This window comes from Ipomoea triloba, chromosome 2 (assembly GCF_003576645.1).
Source record: "Ipomoea triloba cultivar NCNSP0323 chromosome 2, ASM357664v1".
Taxonomy (NCBI): domain Eukaryota; kingdom Viridiplantae; phylum Streptophyta; class Magnoliopsida; order Solanales; family Convolvulaceae; genus Ipomoea; species Ipomoea triloba.
Genome location: NC_044917.1, coordinates 8,036,642 through 8,057,462, shown reverse-complemented (window position 1 = coordinate 8,057,462; position 20,821 = coordinate 8,036,642). Strand labels below are relative to the sequence as shown.

The window sequence follows — 20,821 nt, the reverse complement described above, 5'->3', positions numbered from 1 at the left end:
AACCCAAAACTAACGCGTCCCCTGCTTCTTGTCAGCTCTTTAATGGGATTTTGTTTTCTCCTCCGGTTCGAGACCAGAATTTAAACGCATATTCTTTCTCTCACCCTTTTAGCATTTTCATGATTTGGATAATCTCTCTATCTTGTTTTTGTGGCTCAAAACCGGGTTAATTATTGATTGTTTGGTAAAGTTTTTGATCTTTGTCAATTTCTGTACCTAAAAAGACTTGATTTTGGAAACAGAAAAAGAAAGAATAGTTTGTTCTTCTTTTGTGCTGAGTTTTTCTTTCTCTAAGGCTAATATTTATCGATCATTGTTACATAGACCATGGTTCACACAACTCTGTAAATCATAAATAAAAAGTATATTATTTTAGAATACATTATTTATGTATTAAAAGTACATTATGTTATATATACAATGAAATAATGTATCTTCAATACAAAAATAATATACTTTTAGTACTAATAAAAATGTACCTTATATTCATGGTCCACACAGCTATGTGAACTATGGTCTACACAATAATTTATCCATATTTAGCATATTGTTATTCTGGTACTTAATTTCACATGAATTAAAAGAAAAAATAAAACAAAACAAGAAGTCCTGTGGGCCGGCCCAAGATGTTAGGGTTCAATAATGTGATTGTATTGCATGAACCTTAGCCCACGGCTTAGCGGGTGGGCCTGCAAAAGCCTACCAGAAATTAAGCGGCAAATTATTGTGTGGACCATAATCAAATGTACATTTTTAATGTACTAAATGTACATTATTTTTGTATTGAATGTACATTATTTTTATAGTACACAAATAATGTACATCCCCTGAATATAATGTACATTATTTTTATACTGAATGTACATTATTTTTATATTGAATGTGCATTATTTAATAGTATGGCTGGTCCACACAATAATGATTGAAATTAAGCGGGGCGGGCCTAATGGGATGAGGAGGCCTGCTTTGAAAGCACTATCGGTAATGCTAGGACTCCTAGGAGGTATATGGGTTGTGCATTGATCTTTGCAATACAATTCGTTTTGTTTTGGCCTTGCTACATTGGGCGTAAGTATTAGTGGAGCGGCAAGGAAGATAGCATTCGGAGAAGAAATTCGACTATGCAATCAGTGTATCTGGTAGATTTGAAACTCAGAATGTTGTATTTGTTAACTAAATATAATTCAATGTAAATGCAATCTTATTTTCAATCAATTTTATCCATTGAACCTTCTTTGATCAATTTACAGTAGTGTTTGGTGCAATGATGTTGGACTGTTTCGTTGAAAAATTATAACTGCATTGCTGCTTATGCTTAGGCTGAACCCTAAGGACACTATACAAGTGATCAACTTCTCAGAGTAGAGGTACCTCCCCACAAACAAGTTGATTGAGGTTAGCAGTGGTCAAGATGATGATGAGGAAAAGTGAAGCAATGCTGTTCACCAAGCAGCCTTACATTGAAGATGTGGGCCCTCGGAAAATGTATGCTTTCTGCTCTTCTCAATTTGAGCATGTTCTTTCTTCCCTTCTTTTTGAGTGTCTTTAAGTTGAGTTTAATCTATATATTTACCCTAATTTCATTGCCATTTTATAGAAAAAGTATTCAGTTTTCAACTTTCTCTGGTTCTGAAGTAATGAAATCAGCTGAAGTGGAAGTCTATCGTGGAGTTTACTATGATGCTTCCAAGAATCCTATTCCCAACGGCCTATTAGACCCTCGCATGGTAATGCTTACTTTTGTGATAAGTATAGGAATGCATTGTCTAAGTTGTAATTATGAGAAGCAAGCTTTAAAACAAAACTATTAGCATTTGGTTTGATAAAAAGCTTGTTACAACTTGGCATGGATGCCATTATTAAACGAAGTCCTCAATGCAACTTTTAACTTGATAGCTAATGAAGCCAATTGTTTTCCTTATATAAAATAATAAATTGTAAGTCCTATTCATTATAACTGCTGTGGGTTTCTTCAATTTGTACTTCATTATGACCTCCATAGCTGTTTGTATTCTTTATTTATTGCTTTGACGAGACACGGAGTTCTCTATGGTTTGTAAAATGGTAGGTAGTAGATTTAGAGCCATACACTGACTGGGCAGATTTTTGGGGACAAAGTAAAGCATGAATGTAGGTGGTGCACATGAAAGCCAAGTAAACTTGGAGTGCTAATATTGGATTAAGAGGAGGGATGCTAATCAACATTGTAGTGAAATATGAGTGGCTTCAGTTGGCATTCCTTTTGATTCATTAGCGTGACATGCTTGAATACACCTTTTATTTTTTGTAAAATTATGCTGTTAACCATTCTTCACATTACTGATCTTAATCTAGATCACTTTACCTGCATCTTGCACCGTCTCTATATTCATTTTGAGAAGTGAATAAGAATAAATTTATGGTATTTGTCATAGATCATTGGAATGGAAACAAATTCGACAAACTGACAGTGGAAACAATGGTTAAATATTTTAGAATGACTGCCTCTCATTTATGTCCATTATATCTTGCCTACCATTGTTTGGGCAGAGCAAGTCTTGCAAACCACTTGATTATAATTGTATTTTTTAGATAACTCACACAACTTTGGGTTTCAGGGCCCTCCAAATAAGACCAAATCTTGTGCCACATGCAATGGAGATTTCAAACAATGTCCTGGTCACTATGGATACTTGAATCTTGCTTTACCAGTTTTTAATGTTGGATATCTACCCATCATTGTGGACATCTTGAAATGCATTTGCAAGGTACTTGGTTACGGAGCACTAGTTCTGGTGTTATTGTCCAAAGGAAATTTTACATTTTTTGATGTTTGATGCAGGCAGTTTTATTAAAACTGAACTACCCATTAACCCATGAATATTAAAATTATGATTCAACCTTTCGGTTGGATAAAAAGTTTAAAAACTGCTGGTGTTACATAACTTTTGCAGTTTACCTGCTTGTCAAATGGGTGGATTGCATAGTTGGTATTTGACAAAAAGTGAACCATTTTCTCTTTAACTGCAGTTCAGTCTGGTTTTAATAACACTGGATGTAGGATTGCTCAATTCTAAACTGTCTTACATTCATTCTCCCCATTTTATTTTTACAGGGTTGTTCCCGCATTCTTCTTGGTGAAAAAGAACGTCTAGACTTCCTAAGAAAGATGAGAAATACAAAGATGGAGCATTTGAAAAAGAATGAGTTGCTCAAAAGAGTTGTGAAACGGTGCACTGCCATGACAAGTGGTCGCAAGGCAGTGATTTGTTCCAGATGTGGATGCGTAAATGGTTAATAACTTCTCTGTCCCTATATGACTATGTGGTGGATAGCATTATTTTCCTATTACACCTGCTCACACACACAATAATAGAATCTGCAAATCCTCCAATTCCATGAGCCTTAATTCATGATTTTTCTTTGCCTATTCTTTTCTGTAGAATAATTTTTTGTCAATATAAAGGCTAAGATCGTTTCCTTCGATGAAACTTTAACAATAACTTTACAAAGGTGTTTAGGCTGTAAAGGGAGAATATCAAACCAAATGAAAAAGTGAAATGTAATTTTTGGAATTTATGCTTTTGTATCCTTGGTGTCAAAGACATGTAATATTGAAGTGGGTCCCACTTCCAACTTTCACTTTTTTGTGATTTCATTGTTGAACCCATTTTGTAGCTTCATTATTAGTTGAGTGATGTTAGCCATAACAAAGTATTTGATAATCAAAATGGACTGAAAGAAAATTTAGATATGTTTACCTTTTCAAGAAGTATTGTTGACTTTTTGAATGAGCTGTTATTGAGTCAAGTATAATGATTATCTATTCTAGGAATGGTGAAAAAGGGCCCTTTGAAGATCATCCATGAATATGGAAGTCAGTTTTTAGATGAGTGCCATAATGCCGTTTCTAACAAAATCAAGGGATCTATTACCGTGCCTCCAGAACTCGACTCGAAGACAGTTCACGCCCTCTTCAAGAAAATGATAGATGAGGTAGTGCTTTGTTTATATCTATAGTTACATAGTAAAACCATACAGGTTCCTTTCATTTTCTACTTCTCATTTACAAATTTTATTTTTAATTACTACCTGTGAAGTGTGAACACCTAAAAAATGGTTTGATTTCATCTGTTTTATGAACTTCTAGAAGATGGTGCATGTATCATTTGAAGATGAATGCTTATGGTTAGTGCAAAATGCCAAAATTGGTGCAGTAGGGTTACCCTTGGGGCAAAATCCAACTGCCTAGGTGCATGAACTAGGAAGGGAAGTATTATTAAGCAGTGAACTGGGAATTAAGGAAGAGAATGGAATAATATTGAAGAGACAGTCTTCTAGGGTTAATTGGAATCCAAGAACACTCAAAAAGTTAATAAAAGAGTAACGATTATCTAGTTCTATGCTACATGCACCCAGATTTGCACTCACTATTGACATGGCGGGACAGGATTTGTTGCATGAACTTCTATGCCAAGTAACCAATCTTGTCTTGCCATGTTAACATTGAGTGTGAATCTCAGTACGAGTTTCATTTTCCAATGATCAAAATCTCCCTCTTGACCTTCAAAAGAAAGAATTTATAAAATACACTATGCTGAGTGTTGGTCTAATATGACAAAAGATGATAATAATATAATACCTTAATGAAGCATGTGCTCAAAACTGTTATGTCATAGTACAACTATGAAATTATAACATGAAAAATGAAATTTAAGACTTTATTCCTGCATAAAAATTGAAGCTGCATTATGGGTTGCAAATAGCCAGTCAAAAATATGGTCAGATCTCTAGTTGAGGGTTGCTCTTGATAGATCTGGTTGCATTCAAAATTATAGAGTAGATGGGCCAAGTAATTGTAGGGACATACATAGTGATGGTCAATTGACAATCTAGTTGGGTGTGGTAAAATAATTCATAGTAATGTTAGAGGCCATGAAGAAAAAGACCAATATTGTGACTTCATAGTAAATATGGCCATTGATGATATTAAGTAGAGAAATATGGTTATTTTTTCTCCCTAGCGATACCTGGCTTGAATTGAGTTTAGTAATTTAATATTAAAATTTTCATCTGAATAAATTGGTTAGATAGGCATATACTTGTTTATTTTTTATTTTTTAAAGTAAATTTTCATTCACAAAAATGTCTACAATCTAGATTGCTATACAATAATTTACTTCTACCTTCTCTTGAGTTACACTGAAGTTGTAAGACAAAAGTTTGAGTTTGCTGGTGTTACCCTTCCTTGTTTTCAATCCTTTAGAAGATTTTTAAGTGTGGACCAGAAATTTCTTGCCTTTAAGGTGAAGCTCTAGCGCGTATTTCCCTTTCCTGAACAGTGAACACCCTTTAGGCCTTTACACTTTTCAATCCATTAAATGTAAATGAAGTGTGGACCAGCAATTTCTTACACATGGTTGCAACAGTTAATTTAAACTCCATTTCAGATTTTTAAAGTTGAATTCTGACATTAACTTATCACATAAAAATAAAATAACATTGGACATTTGATTTGGGTCACAGTTAGTATTATGCTTGTAGGCTCTTCCTCTTTGTTTCCACATTCTAATTCCTCCTATTTCATGTGATGTGCAGGACTGTGAGTTGCTTTATCTTAGTGACAAACCAGAAAAACTCCTTGTCACAAGTATCCCTGTGCCACCAATAGCAATACGCCCTTCTGTCTTTGTGGATGGTGGAATGCAGAGGTATGTCTGGCTCAAGTGTAATTGTGTGAACTATTCAGGATTTGGCCTTTGTTGTCATGCAACTCTGATTGAGGGAATAAATGCCTCATGTAATCATGCCAAAGCATTATGTAAGGGTATATAAATTAATTTCTGCATCGCAACAATGACTAGATATAAAAATCTTGGAACAAATGCTGTTGACTCTTTAAGTTTTCTACAAATTTTGTTAAGTCAACATACATTGTCGGAATGGTATTTTAGACTAGGTGGAAACTTTTGTGAAAGTCATAAGTCATCAGAATCACCTTGAAATACAATAATATAATAGACTAATGCTACTGGTAAGAGAGATAGGTAAGAAAATATTTCTTTTGCAAATTTTGTTCCAGTACCAGGCAGTGGTCTGTGCATTTCTGAACCTCACATCCTTTTTGTAAATACACTAAATTATTGGCTTCTTATACCAATATAAAAGATGAACTTTCCAGCAATCATGATTGTCTTCAGTTTTTTTTTTAAACATTCTTTAGCATTAAAATGTGCTATTGCTATACTACATTTTATTCCTTCACATTACATATAGACATATAGTTAGTTGAGATCCTGGGTGTTTTTGTTGCAGTAATGAGAATGACATCACAGAGAGGCTGAAGCGCATTATCCAAGCAAATTCAAGTCTTCGACAAGAAATTTCCGATACAACTCTTCCAGCTAGAAGTCTGGTATGATATTATTTTGATGAGCTCCTTTCATATTCTCACAGTAGGTATACTAGAATAAGAGAATCTTTGCTACATTTTAGTAGATGAATCTCTCAACTATCTATTCAAGCATATTGTGAGACCATGGATATTTTGTATCATTTTATATTTTATATGGATTGAGTTAAGCTAAAATCTAATGGACTGCAATCACTGCATTCTTTGTGCAAATTTGAGAAATTCATAAGCAAATGAAAGACTTTGGACACAGTCCTTCTAACCATATGGGATTGTTAGTGAGGAAAGTAACAGATGGTGTTTAAAGGGTTATTGATTCCTGTGCAAAGATTGGAGTATAGTTGAATATATTATTTTATTTATGATTCAGAGACATGCATGTAGGCAATATGGGATTTATTGGACTGTAGAAGCTTCTCTCAGATTTGACCTTTGTATAAAGCACTTGTAGCACCATCTTGGTTAGTTGGTGTAAATAAGATACTTAAATCTAAAAGAAAAAAAATTGCATACGATGTGTTCATGTTGGACTGGTGTACTCCTATATAGTTTCTGTAGTTAAATCCGAATATGACATTTTAGTTAATGGATCTGCCAGTCCATGTTTTCTGATCTTTTAGGGGGCATTTGGTTCAGGTAATTTGAAATTACCAAGGTAATGTTATGTTGGGATGTTACATAAAAGGTGTTGTTTGGTTCATGTTATGTGATAATCCAAGGGAGTCTGATATGCCTACCACATCAGCCTTTTCCCTTCTCTTGAGGGAATGTGATTCCCTTGGTTTTCTTAAGTTATCTAAGATTATCTTGCACAATAGCTGATTTTTTTCATTTTGTCATTACTAAAACCAAGCCATGCATCTCCATGACAAATAGAGTTTCTTTGTCTCTAGGTGGGGACATTATTTTATTATTTTTATTTTATTTTCAGCTTTCATGTTGTCACTATATTTATGCATTTTAGATACTCTTGTGTTGTGCCAACATGTGTAACCTATTTAAAAATTTAAAACATCTGAAGTAGATGCCTTTATTATGCCTTCACTGAGATTTGAGAATTCTTGTGGTTAATAAAATATTTTCTTCCCTTTAAAACAATTGCCATCTATACGAAGTTTATATTTGACATGGTAATGTCTAATACGTTTTATGCTCCATTATGGTTTGCACTGTGCTGATATTCTGTGGTTCTCTTGAATTGGAGGCTTCGCCTTTAGCCCTATTTATGTTTTAAAATTGTGTTAGGCTAGTTGGGTTGATCTCCAAATGGAAGTTGCACAGTACATAAATAGTGATGTACGTGGATTGCCACCACAAATGCAAGCTTCCAGGCCACTGAGTGGCTTTGTTCAGCGCCTCAAAGGAAAGCAAGGTCGTTTCCGTGGAAATCTGTCAGGCAAGCGTGTTGAATATACTGGACGCACTGTTATTTCACCCGATCCAAATCTTAAAATCACTGAGGTATTGTGTTTTACCATGGTTATACCACTCTGTTCAACAAAAAGAAATAGAAAATGATGATAGAATTTGCAGGTAGCAATTCCTATCTTAATGGCTCGAATTTTAACATTTCCTGAGCGTGTTTCACGACACAACATAGAGAAGTTGAGGCAATGTGTTCGCAATGGGCCCAACAAATACCCTGGTGCGAAGTATATCAGGCATCCTGATGGTACCGAGATGTAAGTAGGATTGTAAATTCCAATTTCTTCTCAATCCTATTTGTATATGATGATTTTGAAAATTTTTTGGTTCATTTGCAATTTTGCAGTTCGTTAATGTACTCTAGTAGAAAGCGTCATGCTGATGAATTGAAATATGGCTACATAGTTGATCGTCATTTGGAAGATGGAGATGCTGTTCTATTTAATAGACAACCAAGTTTACATCGAATGTCTATCATGTGCCATCGGGTGACTGATTACTCAAAAAATTGTTTTTAGTGTCTAATTATGATGTTGATATTAACATTTTCTTTGGGTGTAGGCAAGGATTATGCCATGGCGCACATTGAGATTTAATGAATCTGTTTGCAATCCCTACAACGCTGATTTGAGATTTAATGAATCTGTTTGCAATCCCTACAACGCTGATTTTGATGGTGATGAGATGAATATGCATGTACCACAAACAGTAGAGGCTCGCACAGAGGCTCTTTTGTTGATGGGGGTAAAATGTTAGGCTCGCACAGAGGCTCTTTTGTTGATGGGGGTAAAATGTTTAGTCAATCAGTGTTCAGTACATTCTTATGTGGCTACAGATATATGTTTTGCTGTCAGCTGCTTGATCAAATAGTTTCAGTCTCCTTTTCTCAGTCCTGGCTAATATTGCAATGGTTTCAATACCTTATGGGAAGAGTTTATTTGTTCTTTGTCATAAGTTTTTCTTGTTTGTGTTTTATTTGCCAAGTATTTTGTGAACTGTTCAATTTCCTTCATTTGGATAAACTCATAACCTTTATATCCAATATATTTTTGGATTCCAATTTCCAATACTGCTTTACATGTTATTTTAATCAGCATGAGATCATAAAACTAGTTATATATGTCTCTCTTCAATATGTGTGAAATAGACCAACAGGAAAATTGTTAAATATGGCAACATTATCTCCTAATACTCTGCCATTGTTTTAACATACTGCTGATGGTAATGCAGGTCCAAAACAATTTATGCACCCCAAAGAGTGGGGAAATCTTGGTTGCTTCTACACAGGATTTTCTAACATCTTCCTTTCTCATTACAAGGATGGACACATTTTACGATCGTGCTTCGTTTTCACTTATGTGTTCATACATGGGCGATGCGATGGATCACATTGATTTGCCAACTCCAGCTTTAGTTAAGGTTGGCTCATGAACTCCATAATTCTTGTTTGGTCAAGTTTCTAGAATGAAATGCATTTCTAAATTATTGCTCTCTTCCTTATCCCATTCTTAGGGGTTAATTTGTTTTCAGATTTAGAAAAAAGACAATAAAATTTGTTTTGTTGCTTTTGTAGCCAGTTGAGCTTTGGACTGGAAAACAATTATTTGGTGTGCTTCTACGTCCATATAGTAAAATGAGAGTCTACTTAAACCTTACTCTTAAGGAGAAGAGTTACCCGAGAGAAAAAGGTCTAGAAAAAGGTCTAGAAACAATGTGCCCAAGTGATGGGTTTGTTTACTTCCGCAACAGTGAGCTGATAAGTGGGCAACTTGGAAAGGCCACACTAGGTGAATTTCCAATTTTTATTCTATACTAATCTTATATTACTTTTTTGGGTTAAAGGTGTCCTTTTTTACTTCTTTTTTTTTTTTCTTGCATTCATTGCTGTATATGATATTGAATATTGCTCATTTATATTTTTTCTTCTTCCACTGGAAGCTTATAGTTTCACCAAGTATTGTTTTATCTTCAACGCCAATATATCTTCTTCATCTTCTCTTCATCCCTTTATATATATATAGTTTTTAACATGAAGTTATTTGCTGTGCTGTATAAATAGTTTCTACTAATCTTGATTTTTTTTCTTTATCTGACTTAACAATTTTTTTAAAATCAAGTAATTTTATGCATGGCTATTGAAAATTTTATTCTAAATAATAATATGTATTGATTACTACAGATTCACATTTGTTTGTTCTCTATTTTATCCCAATGCAACTGTATTTTGTTTATAGGAAATGCTATCTAGATACTGGATAATTATTTAAATATGGCAGATGTTGACTCTGAAATTTCGTATGTCACCATTTTACTCCTTACTTCATGTTGAAGTAAGGAGGTAGGTCATAGGTAAAGCCCATTGCATGTGGTCAGTGCTGTAAGCACCAGCTTATTGTGTTTATGAAAAATAAAAATGAGAATTAGTCTTAATGTTTCATAGACCATTTATGTCAACAATATCGATAAGGTTGTCATTGAAATGTTCATTATACTTGTTAAATAGGGAAAAAATTAACTTAAACTATGAATGTGTATTTTGTGAAATGGGCAATAGGAAATGGAAACAAGGATGGACTTTATTCTGTGCTGCTAAGGGACTATAACACACATGGTGCTGCAATATGTATGAATCGGCTTGCAAAGTTGAGGTATGCTTATGGCATTTCTAACAGCTTCTCAGCGTTTTCCTTGCATATTTGCATATCTATACATGTCCTTTTGATGAGATTTGTTTCCTATGCACTTCACATCTTTTCTTTTTTCTCATTGCATGTTTTATCACACATTTTTCATTCTAAATTTGTGGCGTCTCATTCTTTTGTAGTCCACCAAACTTGCTTCAACACATAGTGTTGGATTCTTATGCTCATCTGTATTTATTTGGCCCCTGCATTACTTAAGTATATTTATTTGAACCATTTTTTTCTTCTGCTAAACCACCAGATGGTATAACTGTCACCTTCAATTGGTTGCTTTTAGTCAAATGGTCATTAAATGTATTCAATTAAAGTTGTTTAAGTCGTGATAAAGGTCAACTCACAACTCTATATAGTTTTTTGTCATTTGGACGTAACCTGTCTAATTAACTCCGTATTCTTATCTTTGCTATTGTACATTTTAGCACACTAAATAGTTGTTTCTCACTGAAACAGTTTTGCTGTTATCACCAACTATTTCATTTCATGTTAGTATTTAAGTTAGATAACAATTAAGGTAAAAAGAGTAGTTACTTTTCCCAAACTAGAGCAGACTCTTTTTCAGGATGCCTGAAATTAAGAAAGTATTGATTATGAGACCTGGGCTAGGTCTGAAATTTCTCTTCATGGTATAAACTTAATGATGGATGGATAGAGTTTGATATGCATTTTCTGTTAAGTGGATTTTTTTAATGGTACTTGTTCAATCGTTACTTTGATTTCATTATATCTTGCTATATTCAGTTAACTGAAAAGGTTATTTATCTTCGCACAATTGGCATGACAGTGCTCGTTGGATAGGGAATCATGGATTTTCAATTGGCATCGATGATGTCCAACCAGGAAAGGAGTTAGTTGAAAAGAAGACAATGGAAATAGAGAAGGGGTATGGGATATGTGAAGCGTATATAGCTTCATTTAAGAAGGGGGAACTTGAGGATGCACCTGGCTGTGATGCTGCACAGACACTTGAAGCCAATATAACAAAGGAACTGAATGCTATCCGAGTGAAAACTGGGCAAGTAAGATCTTTTTGCAATCATTTTGTTTGTGCTTTGATGGAACCATCCTCATCCTAATTACTGAAGAAAGAAAGGGAATGCACAGTAGCCATTTATAAGTTATAACTACTCATTAGCTACTGATCCTGCATTCCTGCAATTAACATGGCATTATTTTTCCTTTAGCTTTCTGGTTTAACCTTTAGTCACCTGGATAACATTTCAAAGTTTTAGACTCAGCTTTTCCCAGTTAGATCTGTGTCCATTTAATGAAAGGACCTGAAAAGAAGACACATGAATGAAGGACAAATTCAATTGGATTTCAGGGTCAGGATGTCTTTTTGATTGTAGTAAACATGAAAAATTCAGAACTCTATAGACTCTGTTCAGGTATTGAGGGATGACTCCTGGGATCATGGAGTCAGGAATTAATGTATGTAGAAATGAAATTCAATTTGTTCATGTGTAGAACAATCAAAATGATGTTAGGGAACACAGATTTCAAAAGTTCAAAATTCTGAATTAATTTTCAATTTGTTTGACAACTTAATTTGCTATTTAGAACTTCAGATCCTATTGATAGGTACAGTAACAGCTAGGGCATTGGAATGGAACCTTTTGGGTATCTAGTACACAATGTAGGTGTATACTTGCATCTAGAAGATTAATTACATTAGTATCTGATCTGAAAATATTAGATCACTGTCAAATTGAGCCTAAGACTGGCAATTGAAAAATAACATAAATTTAGGTCTAGCTTGTCAGACTTATTGTTATCATGTGTGTTAATCTATAACCTTATTCTTATAAACTAAGATTGGGCTAGGGTCACTCAATTGGGCTATAATGCTCATGGCCTAAACCACACTAAAAGATTGAATCCAACCTATTAGCTAGTCTAACCCATGGCCTTATAAAGGCATATATTCTCTCTTATTTTATCAATGTGGGACTCTTAACACTCCCTTCAAGTGGACAACCAGGCCATTTTGAATCTAACTAGTTGACCACTTGAAATTGGACTGGACCTTCCCCTGAAACAGAAGCTCTGGACGTCACCAATACCCATAACGGGGTGAACACTTATCAAATTAATATGCAAATGTAATAGTTTGTTAAAATTTATTTACTGGGTTAGATAAATATGTGAGGTTGAAGTTCATAAGTAAGAAGATGGTAAGTTACCAGTTAAATTTTGAATACATTTGTATTTGAAATTTTAGAAAACATGAAAGAAGTGTTTTTCAAATTCCTTTGTTATGTTGGAAGACCATTTTTTTAATTTCCATTTCCTAATTCTGAAAATAGTTTATTTTGAACCAAATAAAATTCTGTTTTCCATTTTTCCAAGGAAAAAAAAAAAAGATGAAAAATTTTCCGTTTACTAAATACACTCTAATATTTTCTAATTTGTAATGAAAAATTCAAAATATTAAATATAGTTTCTCAAATTTGAGGTTGGGCAACTGGTAATTTGGCGCTGCTTCTCTCGATTCTGAAAGTTTAACCTTTTAAAGGCAAAGACTCTATAAGCCATATAGTGTGCATATGTTTTCTGAGTTTGCTTGTGTTATGAGGAAATAGGTATAGTAGTCTTTTTAACCCTTTTTGTGCAGGTGTGCACTGATACACTACATTGGAGGAATAGCCCCTTAATTATGTCAAAATGTGGTTCAAAAGGCTCAGATATCAATATTAGTCAGATGGTTGCATGTGTCGGCCAGCAATCTGTTGGGGGTTGTCGTGCTCCAAATGGATTCATGGACCGGAGTCTTCCTCATTTTGCTACAAAATCAATATTTCCAGCTGTAAGTTCTTTATGTTTTTTATAAAAAAAAAATGTTATATTGGCTTTCTAAATGGCAGACTGTCAAATCCTAATTCTGGTACTATGTTTAACTAGAACACCATATCAACTTGGTGCTTGTTATTTCCATGTTGGTACCAAAAATAAAGATTGAGTTAAAGTGAGCTCTTTTTTTCTAGCAAAGTCAGAGTTGATCCTGATTGTTACTGAATAGTTGAATGGACAACCGCAATTTCAAAAGTTGATTACTTGTGGGTATATTATTTAATTCGGATTTCAAGTGTGAAAAAAAAAGAAAGATGAACATATATGTATATTTCTGATTTCTGCTTATAATATTGAAAAAAAAGGGATTCAAGGCGTGGTGGATGGCGAATAACCATCATCAAACAGTGAAGCAAAAGTTAAGATATGAAAACCAGAGAAAGAATGAACATATTGATTATATTAATAATGTTATAATACATACGTCCTGAGAATGAGACACATTTTTTTTTATATGAATATGTTATGAGCTATGTATAGGTGAAGGTTAAAGTGGATAGATAGGTGAGGGTGGAAGTTCAAAGGTTGCACTTGTGATACAAAGCTATCTGTGGATTTAATGTGGTTGGTTTTACTGGGTACACAATATGATCTTGGACTTATCACTAGATCAACACATGGTCTTTCATCATCTTTTTCTTTATCCAAAAGAGTTAATTGCTTGGATTGCAATTTGAGTTGAGTGGATTTGCTTTTGACATTCTGCTGTTTGTTTTTCCTTAAAATTTGAGGATGCCAACCTGCATTGTGTATTTAGTTCATGTAAATGGAAACACTGAATAGGCTTCAAACCCTCCTAAATTATTTGATCTGAATTCATTTAATCTGATCGTGTTATCTATCTTTTTGTTATGTGAAGAATTGAAGATTAAGCTGAATGTATGTAACAATGTATAGTCTAACATCAATTACATATGATAGTTTTAGTTCTGAATTTTATCCATATGATTGTAAATTCAGGCTAAAGGATTCGTCGCCAGTTCATTTTATGATGGTTTAAGTGCTACTGAGTTTTTTTTCCACACTATGGGTGGAAGAGAAGGCCTTGTAGACACAGCGGTAATGCTTTTAATCATTGTCTTATTTCAGTAGTTAATGATGCTAATTTGTATTAATCTGATTTAAAAAATATATATATATATATATTTTGACAGATTAAGTTTTACCGGTTTACCCTACTAAACATCTAGACCGATATTTAATCATTTTCAAACTTTCTTATTTATACAGGTTAAAACTGCTGACACAGGGTATATGTCTCGGCGGCTTATGAAGGCTCTGGAGGATCTTTCAATTTTGTACGACAGAACCGTGCGAAATGCAAGTTCATGCATAGTGCAATTTGAGTATGGTGATGATGGTATGGACCCTGCACAGATGGAAGAGAAAGAAGGGCATCCTCTGAACTTTAATAGATTATTTATGAAAGTTAAGGTAGAAGCTTCAATTTTTATGATCTCTTCTCAATTACATATATTTCCAGGTTGAGTGCAATATTGATTCATTTATTTTGACAGGCAACATGTCCTCCCGGAGAGGAAAAGAGTCTGTCATCATCAGAAATCCAACAGATGGTGCATAAAAGGCTTTCAGAACATGATACGACTCCAGATGGGGGGTGCTCAGCGGCCTTCTGCAATTCATTAAAAGAATTCATTGAAAACAACTGTGTAGCAAGCTTAGAGAAAACACGGAAAGATCTCAAACTTGATGGGGAACATAATGCAGGGGAGGATCTTGATGCTCTTGAAAGTATCACTTTAAATATATCAGGTGTAACAAGAAAGCAACTACAGGTATATTTTTCACCAATAATACCATGTTTGTTAGCATAATGTGTATTATATATTTTCAAAGACAGCCCCTAGCTTTAATGCATTTGAAGTTGAATGATGATCATTATCCTTTAGGTTTGTCAAAGTTGCTTTCATACTTCAAACATAAATTCCATGTGGTTGTAGACTTTTGCCCTAGCTAGGTGATGTACATAATATAACTATTTGCTCAATAACATTATTTTTTGATGGGGCGCTTTTGGCTGCCTTCTGCATTTTCAGTGCGTGCATCTTAGCTTTATTCACCTGATTTTAGGGTCAGGAAAAGACATCTAGGCCAAGTCATTGGACATTGTTGGTACTACTACACATTAAGACGTATTATGAAATTAGATTTAGTGTCTTTGGTGTATAATTTATATGGAGTAATTAAGAGTGAAGCACTCGCTCACATATTAGTTAAAAAATAACATAGTAGCTTGCATTTTAATGCCTGGTCAATTTTTACATTCACTTTTAATTTCATTATTTTGAACTTCTAATTTCATTATTTGACTCTACATTGATATTGCAATTTGAGGCAATTCGGTACATTATCCACTAGAGTGAATGTTCATCAGATAATAGTCATCAAGGCTAGAGATCAAAAAGTAGAATGACTCTTCAGGAATCTATGAAACAAATAAGAAGCATATTATTATTATTATTATTATTATTATTATTATTATTATTATTATTACTATTACTATTGCCTCAAATGCTTATGAAATTATGCTTTTTGAATTTATCAATTAGATGCCCTTATGCTTATGAAATCTAGCTGCTGACGATCTGGAACTCTGCCCTCTGGATTTTGGGTTCAAAGTAATATGTAAAGTTATCTGGACTTGAATAATACATTTTGTTCTGTATCCTGTGTCAGAAGAATTATGCTTGTAGATATTGGTGCTTGCTGTTATCTGCTAATCTATTTTTGTATAGCTGTAACAAGGTCACTGCTTTATGTGTTGCTTGCTATGATGCAATATGCCCTGATTCTCAAAAACAGCTTGATGTGTTTCCAATGCCATAGGTTTTCCTAGAGACCTGCATCTCTCGTTATCATGCAAAGAAATTAGAAGACGGAACTTCAATTGGTGCAATAGGAGCTCAGAGTATTGGAGAACCAGGGACGCAGATGACATTAAAAACTTTCCACTTTGCTGGTGTTGCAAGCATGAGTATCCTTGTTTCAATTGGTGTTGGGTTTTGCTCCAATTTAGATGGTTTCTTGGCCAACTGAATCGTTATTAGTAGTCATGATTGTATTTTTTTTTTCTTTAGAATGTTTCTTTAACACCTTTTCAGATGTTACACTCGGTGTTCCTCGCATAAAAGAAATTATAAATGCAGCCAAAAGGATCAGCACACCTATTATTGAAGCAAAACTTTCATGTGATGATAATCAAAAATTTGCTAGAATTGTAAAGGGTCGTATTGAAAAAACTCTTCTTGGTCAGGTAGTCATCTTATTCTCCATCTTTTAAATAATAATAACTATGCAAAAGGCAATCAATAGGGTAGCTCAAGTGGCAAGTGAGCCCTCTTTGTGGGGAAGAATTTTAGAAGAACCTGGGTTCGATTCCCACAAGTAGACTTGGTGAATTTACCAAACCTTAGTAAAGTTATTTTATCATTAGAGGGACACTATGCTTTTTTGTTAGTGGTGATGTTTTAAGATAATAATTTAGGCTAGGCTCTTTACCATAAAACACACAACACCAAGAAACAAAGGAAAAAGATGGAAAGTACATTTTTCAACAGTTTTCCTTGTTTCTGGGTTGGATGTTAAACTTCCATAGAATGCTTTTCTAAAATTCTGTTTCTGGTGTGTGTCGTATAATCTCTCGATCCGCCCTTCCTCTAGTTGGTAATGAAAATAACATTAACTTATCTGGTCTTAATGTGTTTTATGCCATTGTTAGTTTGTTCAGACTCATTAACAATATTTTGTCTATGTTACTGCATAGACCCTCTTTATTTATTTATTTATTTATTTATTTATTATTATTATTATTATTATTATTATTATTATTATTATTATTATTATTATGAGAAGATTTCCAACTACCTAGCTAGTATGTTGGTTATTACTAAGCTGATCTGTTACTTCATTTTCCTTTGTAGGTTGCCAAGAGTATTAAGATAGTGATGGCTGCGAGAGTAGCATCCATAGTTATAGTGCTTGATTTGGAAGCAATTCAAACTTCATGTCTTTCCATAGATGCTTATATTGTCAAGGAATCAATTTTGCAGACTAAAAAAATTAAGTTGAAGGAACAGGTAGGATATGCTTCAATTCATTTAAGTTTCTTCTATTCATCTTGTGACAGATCAATGTTAAAATATGCGTTTTCCTTCAGCACATCAAGGTTTTAGATCCTGGAAAGCTGGAAGTTATCCCTCATGCTGATCGAAGTAAACTTCATTTTGAACTCCACCGTCTCAAAAATAAACTTCCTGGGGTTGTTGTGAAGGTAGGTAATTCAATGGCACAATTTGAATTTTCATAAATTTTTATTTTATAGTCCAACGCAATTGTGACTTGTTTCTTGATCTGCTCAATTGTGTGGATTCACAACAGTTATTTTATTTTCCTCACCAGGGTATCAACACTGTTGAACGTGCTGTGATCAACAAAGACGAAAAGGAAAAGGAAATGGGAAAGGAAAAGTACAACTTGCTTGTGGAAGGGTATTGCCAATTTACCTTTTCTAGTGAAACTTTCAAATTACAAGCAATTGTTATATTATCTGATGTACACACCTTTGTCATGGTGTCTTTATTAATCTTTGCTTAGAAAAGAACCTCTCTAGTGTTTCTTACAGAGTCTATTTCCTGCATGCAAATCACTTGATTAACATCTTTCCAAGGATAACTGAATGACAGTTTTGCATTCTGTATCTTCTATGATCACTATTCTTTTCTGTTCTGCTTTGGTCTGCTTGATTGGGATATATATAGTATTTGAGAAAAGTTTGGATTTCCAAAGTGATTCAACCTAAACCAAGTTTCATAACTTTGCTATATTCTAATAAACGTTCTTTTATCTGCTTGTCACTTCATGTTTCCATGCAAATTACAGTAAGCATTCTGAAGCATATATTTGAATAGTACACAAATTGCACATATAGGATGATGATGATATATATATATATATATATATATATATATATATATATAGGCTAATATTCAAGTGCATCCACTTGTTGGTGTGAGTCCCGCGAGACCCTTCGTAAATGCACACAAGGTAGCTTGTGTGCATTCATGCTGGGGAATTGCACACAATCTAGTTTATGTGCATTCGTGTAGTAGTTTGTGTGCATTTGTGAAGAGTCTCACGGAAAGAGGTGGTCTCATTTGATTATTACTCTCTATACATAAATATACATATATATATATATATATATATATATATGGCTTTCATTTTGGGAGATTGCTTTGAAACAAAATTTGGTTCAAGTATCTAGAAGGCAGTTAAAAGGCAGAGAAAGAGTATCTGGCCACTAATATGAATGTTACTTCTCATGATAAAAGTCAGTTTCCCTTAAAATATTTAGTCATGTGCTGTAGGACTGGTCTTCTAGCTGTTATGGGCACAGATGGAGTTGTTGGATGTAATACAAAAACCAATCACATCATGGAAGTGAATCAAGTACTTGGAATTGAAGCCGCAAGACAGGGTATAATTGGTGAGATTAAGTATATCATGAAACAACATGGAATGACTATAGATGTACGTCACATGATGCTTCTAGCAGATCTAATGACTTTTAAGGTAGTGATACGAGAAACTTGCATACTTTTCAGTGTTTATCCAGTTTAACATAACAAAAGGTTCTTGCAATTCATTCATAACTCTTAATGTTTCAGGGTGAAGTATTAGGAATTACTAGATTTGGTATTCAGAAGATGAAAGACAGTGTATTGACATTAGCCTCCTTTGAGAAGACTGCTGATCACCTTTTCAATGCTTCTGTAAGTGGGCGGGATGACAAAATTGAAGGAGTCGGTGAATGCATCATTATGGGCATACCAATGCAGATGGGCACAGGGATGCTTAAAGTTATGCAAAGGTAAGTGTTTGGCATCTATGGCTGTAAACACAAATGGGTCAATTTGTTCGTTCTAATATTCATCAGTTATGTTTTTTCTTTATCAAAATTTATAAATGTCCATGCATGTTGTTGCAAAATTGATTGCAAGGAAATATATCATATTTTAAACCACTTTCTGTCCTTTTTTTGATTTATTCTTGAAATTGGTTTTTGATTATTATTTTATGGATGCTTGTATGTTTCAAGTAGCTCTAAGTAGTGCGTATCCTGAAGCTACATACATAGCATCCATCTCGATGGTTTTTTATCACTCTCTTTCTCCTTTCTGCAGCAACACTTCTCATCCAGTTGAGCTGAATTATGGAAAAGACTCAATTATCCCCAGGGACGACTAGGTACCAATTTTCACCATGATTTAACTCTTCAATAGGTCGTCAGTCTTCAAAATGACAAAGGAAGGGTTTATGTTTGCGGAAAGGTAAAATCAATTTTTCCATGTTCCTACTGATGCTGACATTTGCTTGCTTGCATTACAGTTCTCGACAATCAGAATATTTTAGAACATGAATGTGAAGGAATACTACTGCATTGTTATATCAGATTGTCTCTAGTCTCAATATGTGACATATAAGTGACATGATTTCACTGTTTTCATACTAAACAGAAATCAACACAGAAAGAGAATGGATGTGAGGCAGTAAAGTCCTCGGACTCATCAGGATGGTACAGCAACGAAAAATATGACCGAACACTGCTCTATCTTCTGCTCGCTATGTGGATAACATTAAAAAAGGGATAGGCGAAGGTTGGCTCCCAATTTTGCATCCAAAATGTTGCTTAGTTTTAGTGCATAGCCTAACCGTTTTAACTTGCACATAACCATTTTGCATAGAGTAGTTTGGTACAGTTGAAAAAATAGTGGAGCAAGGGCACTGATTTTTTGTTCAAAGTTAATTTGAACCAAATGAATTATTTGTGTTAAGAATGAATATACCATAAATAAAGTGAAGAGTAGTATGAAATACAAAATAGATTTAAAATAATAGAGAGAGATTACATGGTGGTTTTGTTTCAACATAAGTTTTGCATACTAAAAGTTGAATTGCATTTTGGGTTCAGAGAAATTGAAAACCAACATAAATAAATGAATATTGTGTTTGAGTTGGAAAGGGTAAAAAAGGCAAATTATGCCGTGGACCCAGGTCCACCCAATACGATGCCGTTTCACTATTATTTAAAAAAGAAAAAAATTACTAAATATATAGCCCTGAAATGTGTGGATGTAGAGGTTCCAAATTGTGAATATGGAGTATAGAATTTGTGAATGTAGAGTTATGAATGTGTGAATCTGTAGTAGAGTTAATAGAGTTCTAGCAGCCCTGAAATATGTGAATGTGGAGGTTTCAAATTGTGAATATGGAGTTTGTGAATGTAGAGTTATGAATGTGTAAATCTGTAGTAGAGTTAACAGAGTTCTAGCAATTTGTAGCCCTGTAATGTGTGAATGTGGAGTTCCCGAGTTGTGAACATGGAGTATAGGACCTGTGAATATAGAGTTTTGAATGTGTAAATGCATAATAGTGG

The 20,821-nt window shown here is 34.1% G+C and overlaps 1 protein-coding gene across 2 annotated transcripts; it reads left to right on the top strand.

The window, feature by feature from the left end:
• The first annotated feature begins 1,000 nt into the window (after positions 1–1,000).
• On the top strand, positions 1,001–20,246 carry LOC116010342 (DNA-directed RNA polymerase III subunit 1-like). 2 transcript variants are annotated; one of them, XM_031249703.1, is made up of 30 exons: positions 1,001–1,139; positions 1,320–1,485; positions 1,598–1,727; positions 2,598–2,747; positions 3,095–3,272; positions 3,812–3,975; positions 5,578–5,690; positions 6,295–6,394; positions 7,637–7,852; positions 7,925–8,073; positions 8,163–8,304; positions 8,378–8,406; positions 8,449–8,560; positions 9,047–9,235; positions 9,390–9,603; positions 10,371–10,464; positions 11,300–11,534; positions 13,130–13,321; positions 14,326–14,424; positions 14,596–14,799; positions 14,883–15,161; positions 16,213–16,360; positions 16,488–16,639; positions 17,307–17,462; positions 17,543–17,656; positions 17,785–17,873; positions 18,753–18,957; positions 19,053–19,255; positions 19,569–19,715; positions 19,902–20,246. In XM_031249703.1, the coding sequence occupies exons 2-29, from the start codon at positions 1,412–1,414 to the stop codon at positions 19,630–19,632; spliced, it is 4,194 nt and encodes a 1,397-aa protein (XP_031105563.1). In that variant the 5' UTR covers positions 1,001–1,139; positions 1,320–1,411; the 3' UTR covers positions 19,633–19,715; positions 19,902–20,246. The 2 variants fall into 2 exon arrangements, with proteins under 2 accessions (XP_031105563.1, XP_031105562.1); XM_031249702.1 differs by having other exon boundaries at positions 8,378–8,560.
• The last annotated feature ends 575 nt before the right edge of the window (positions 20,247–20,821 follow it).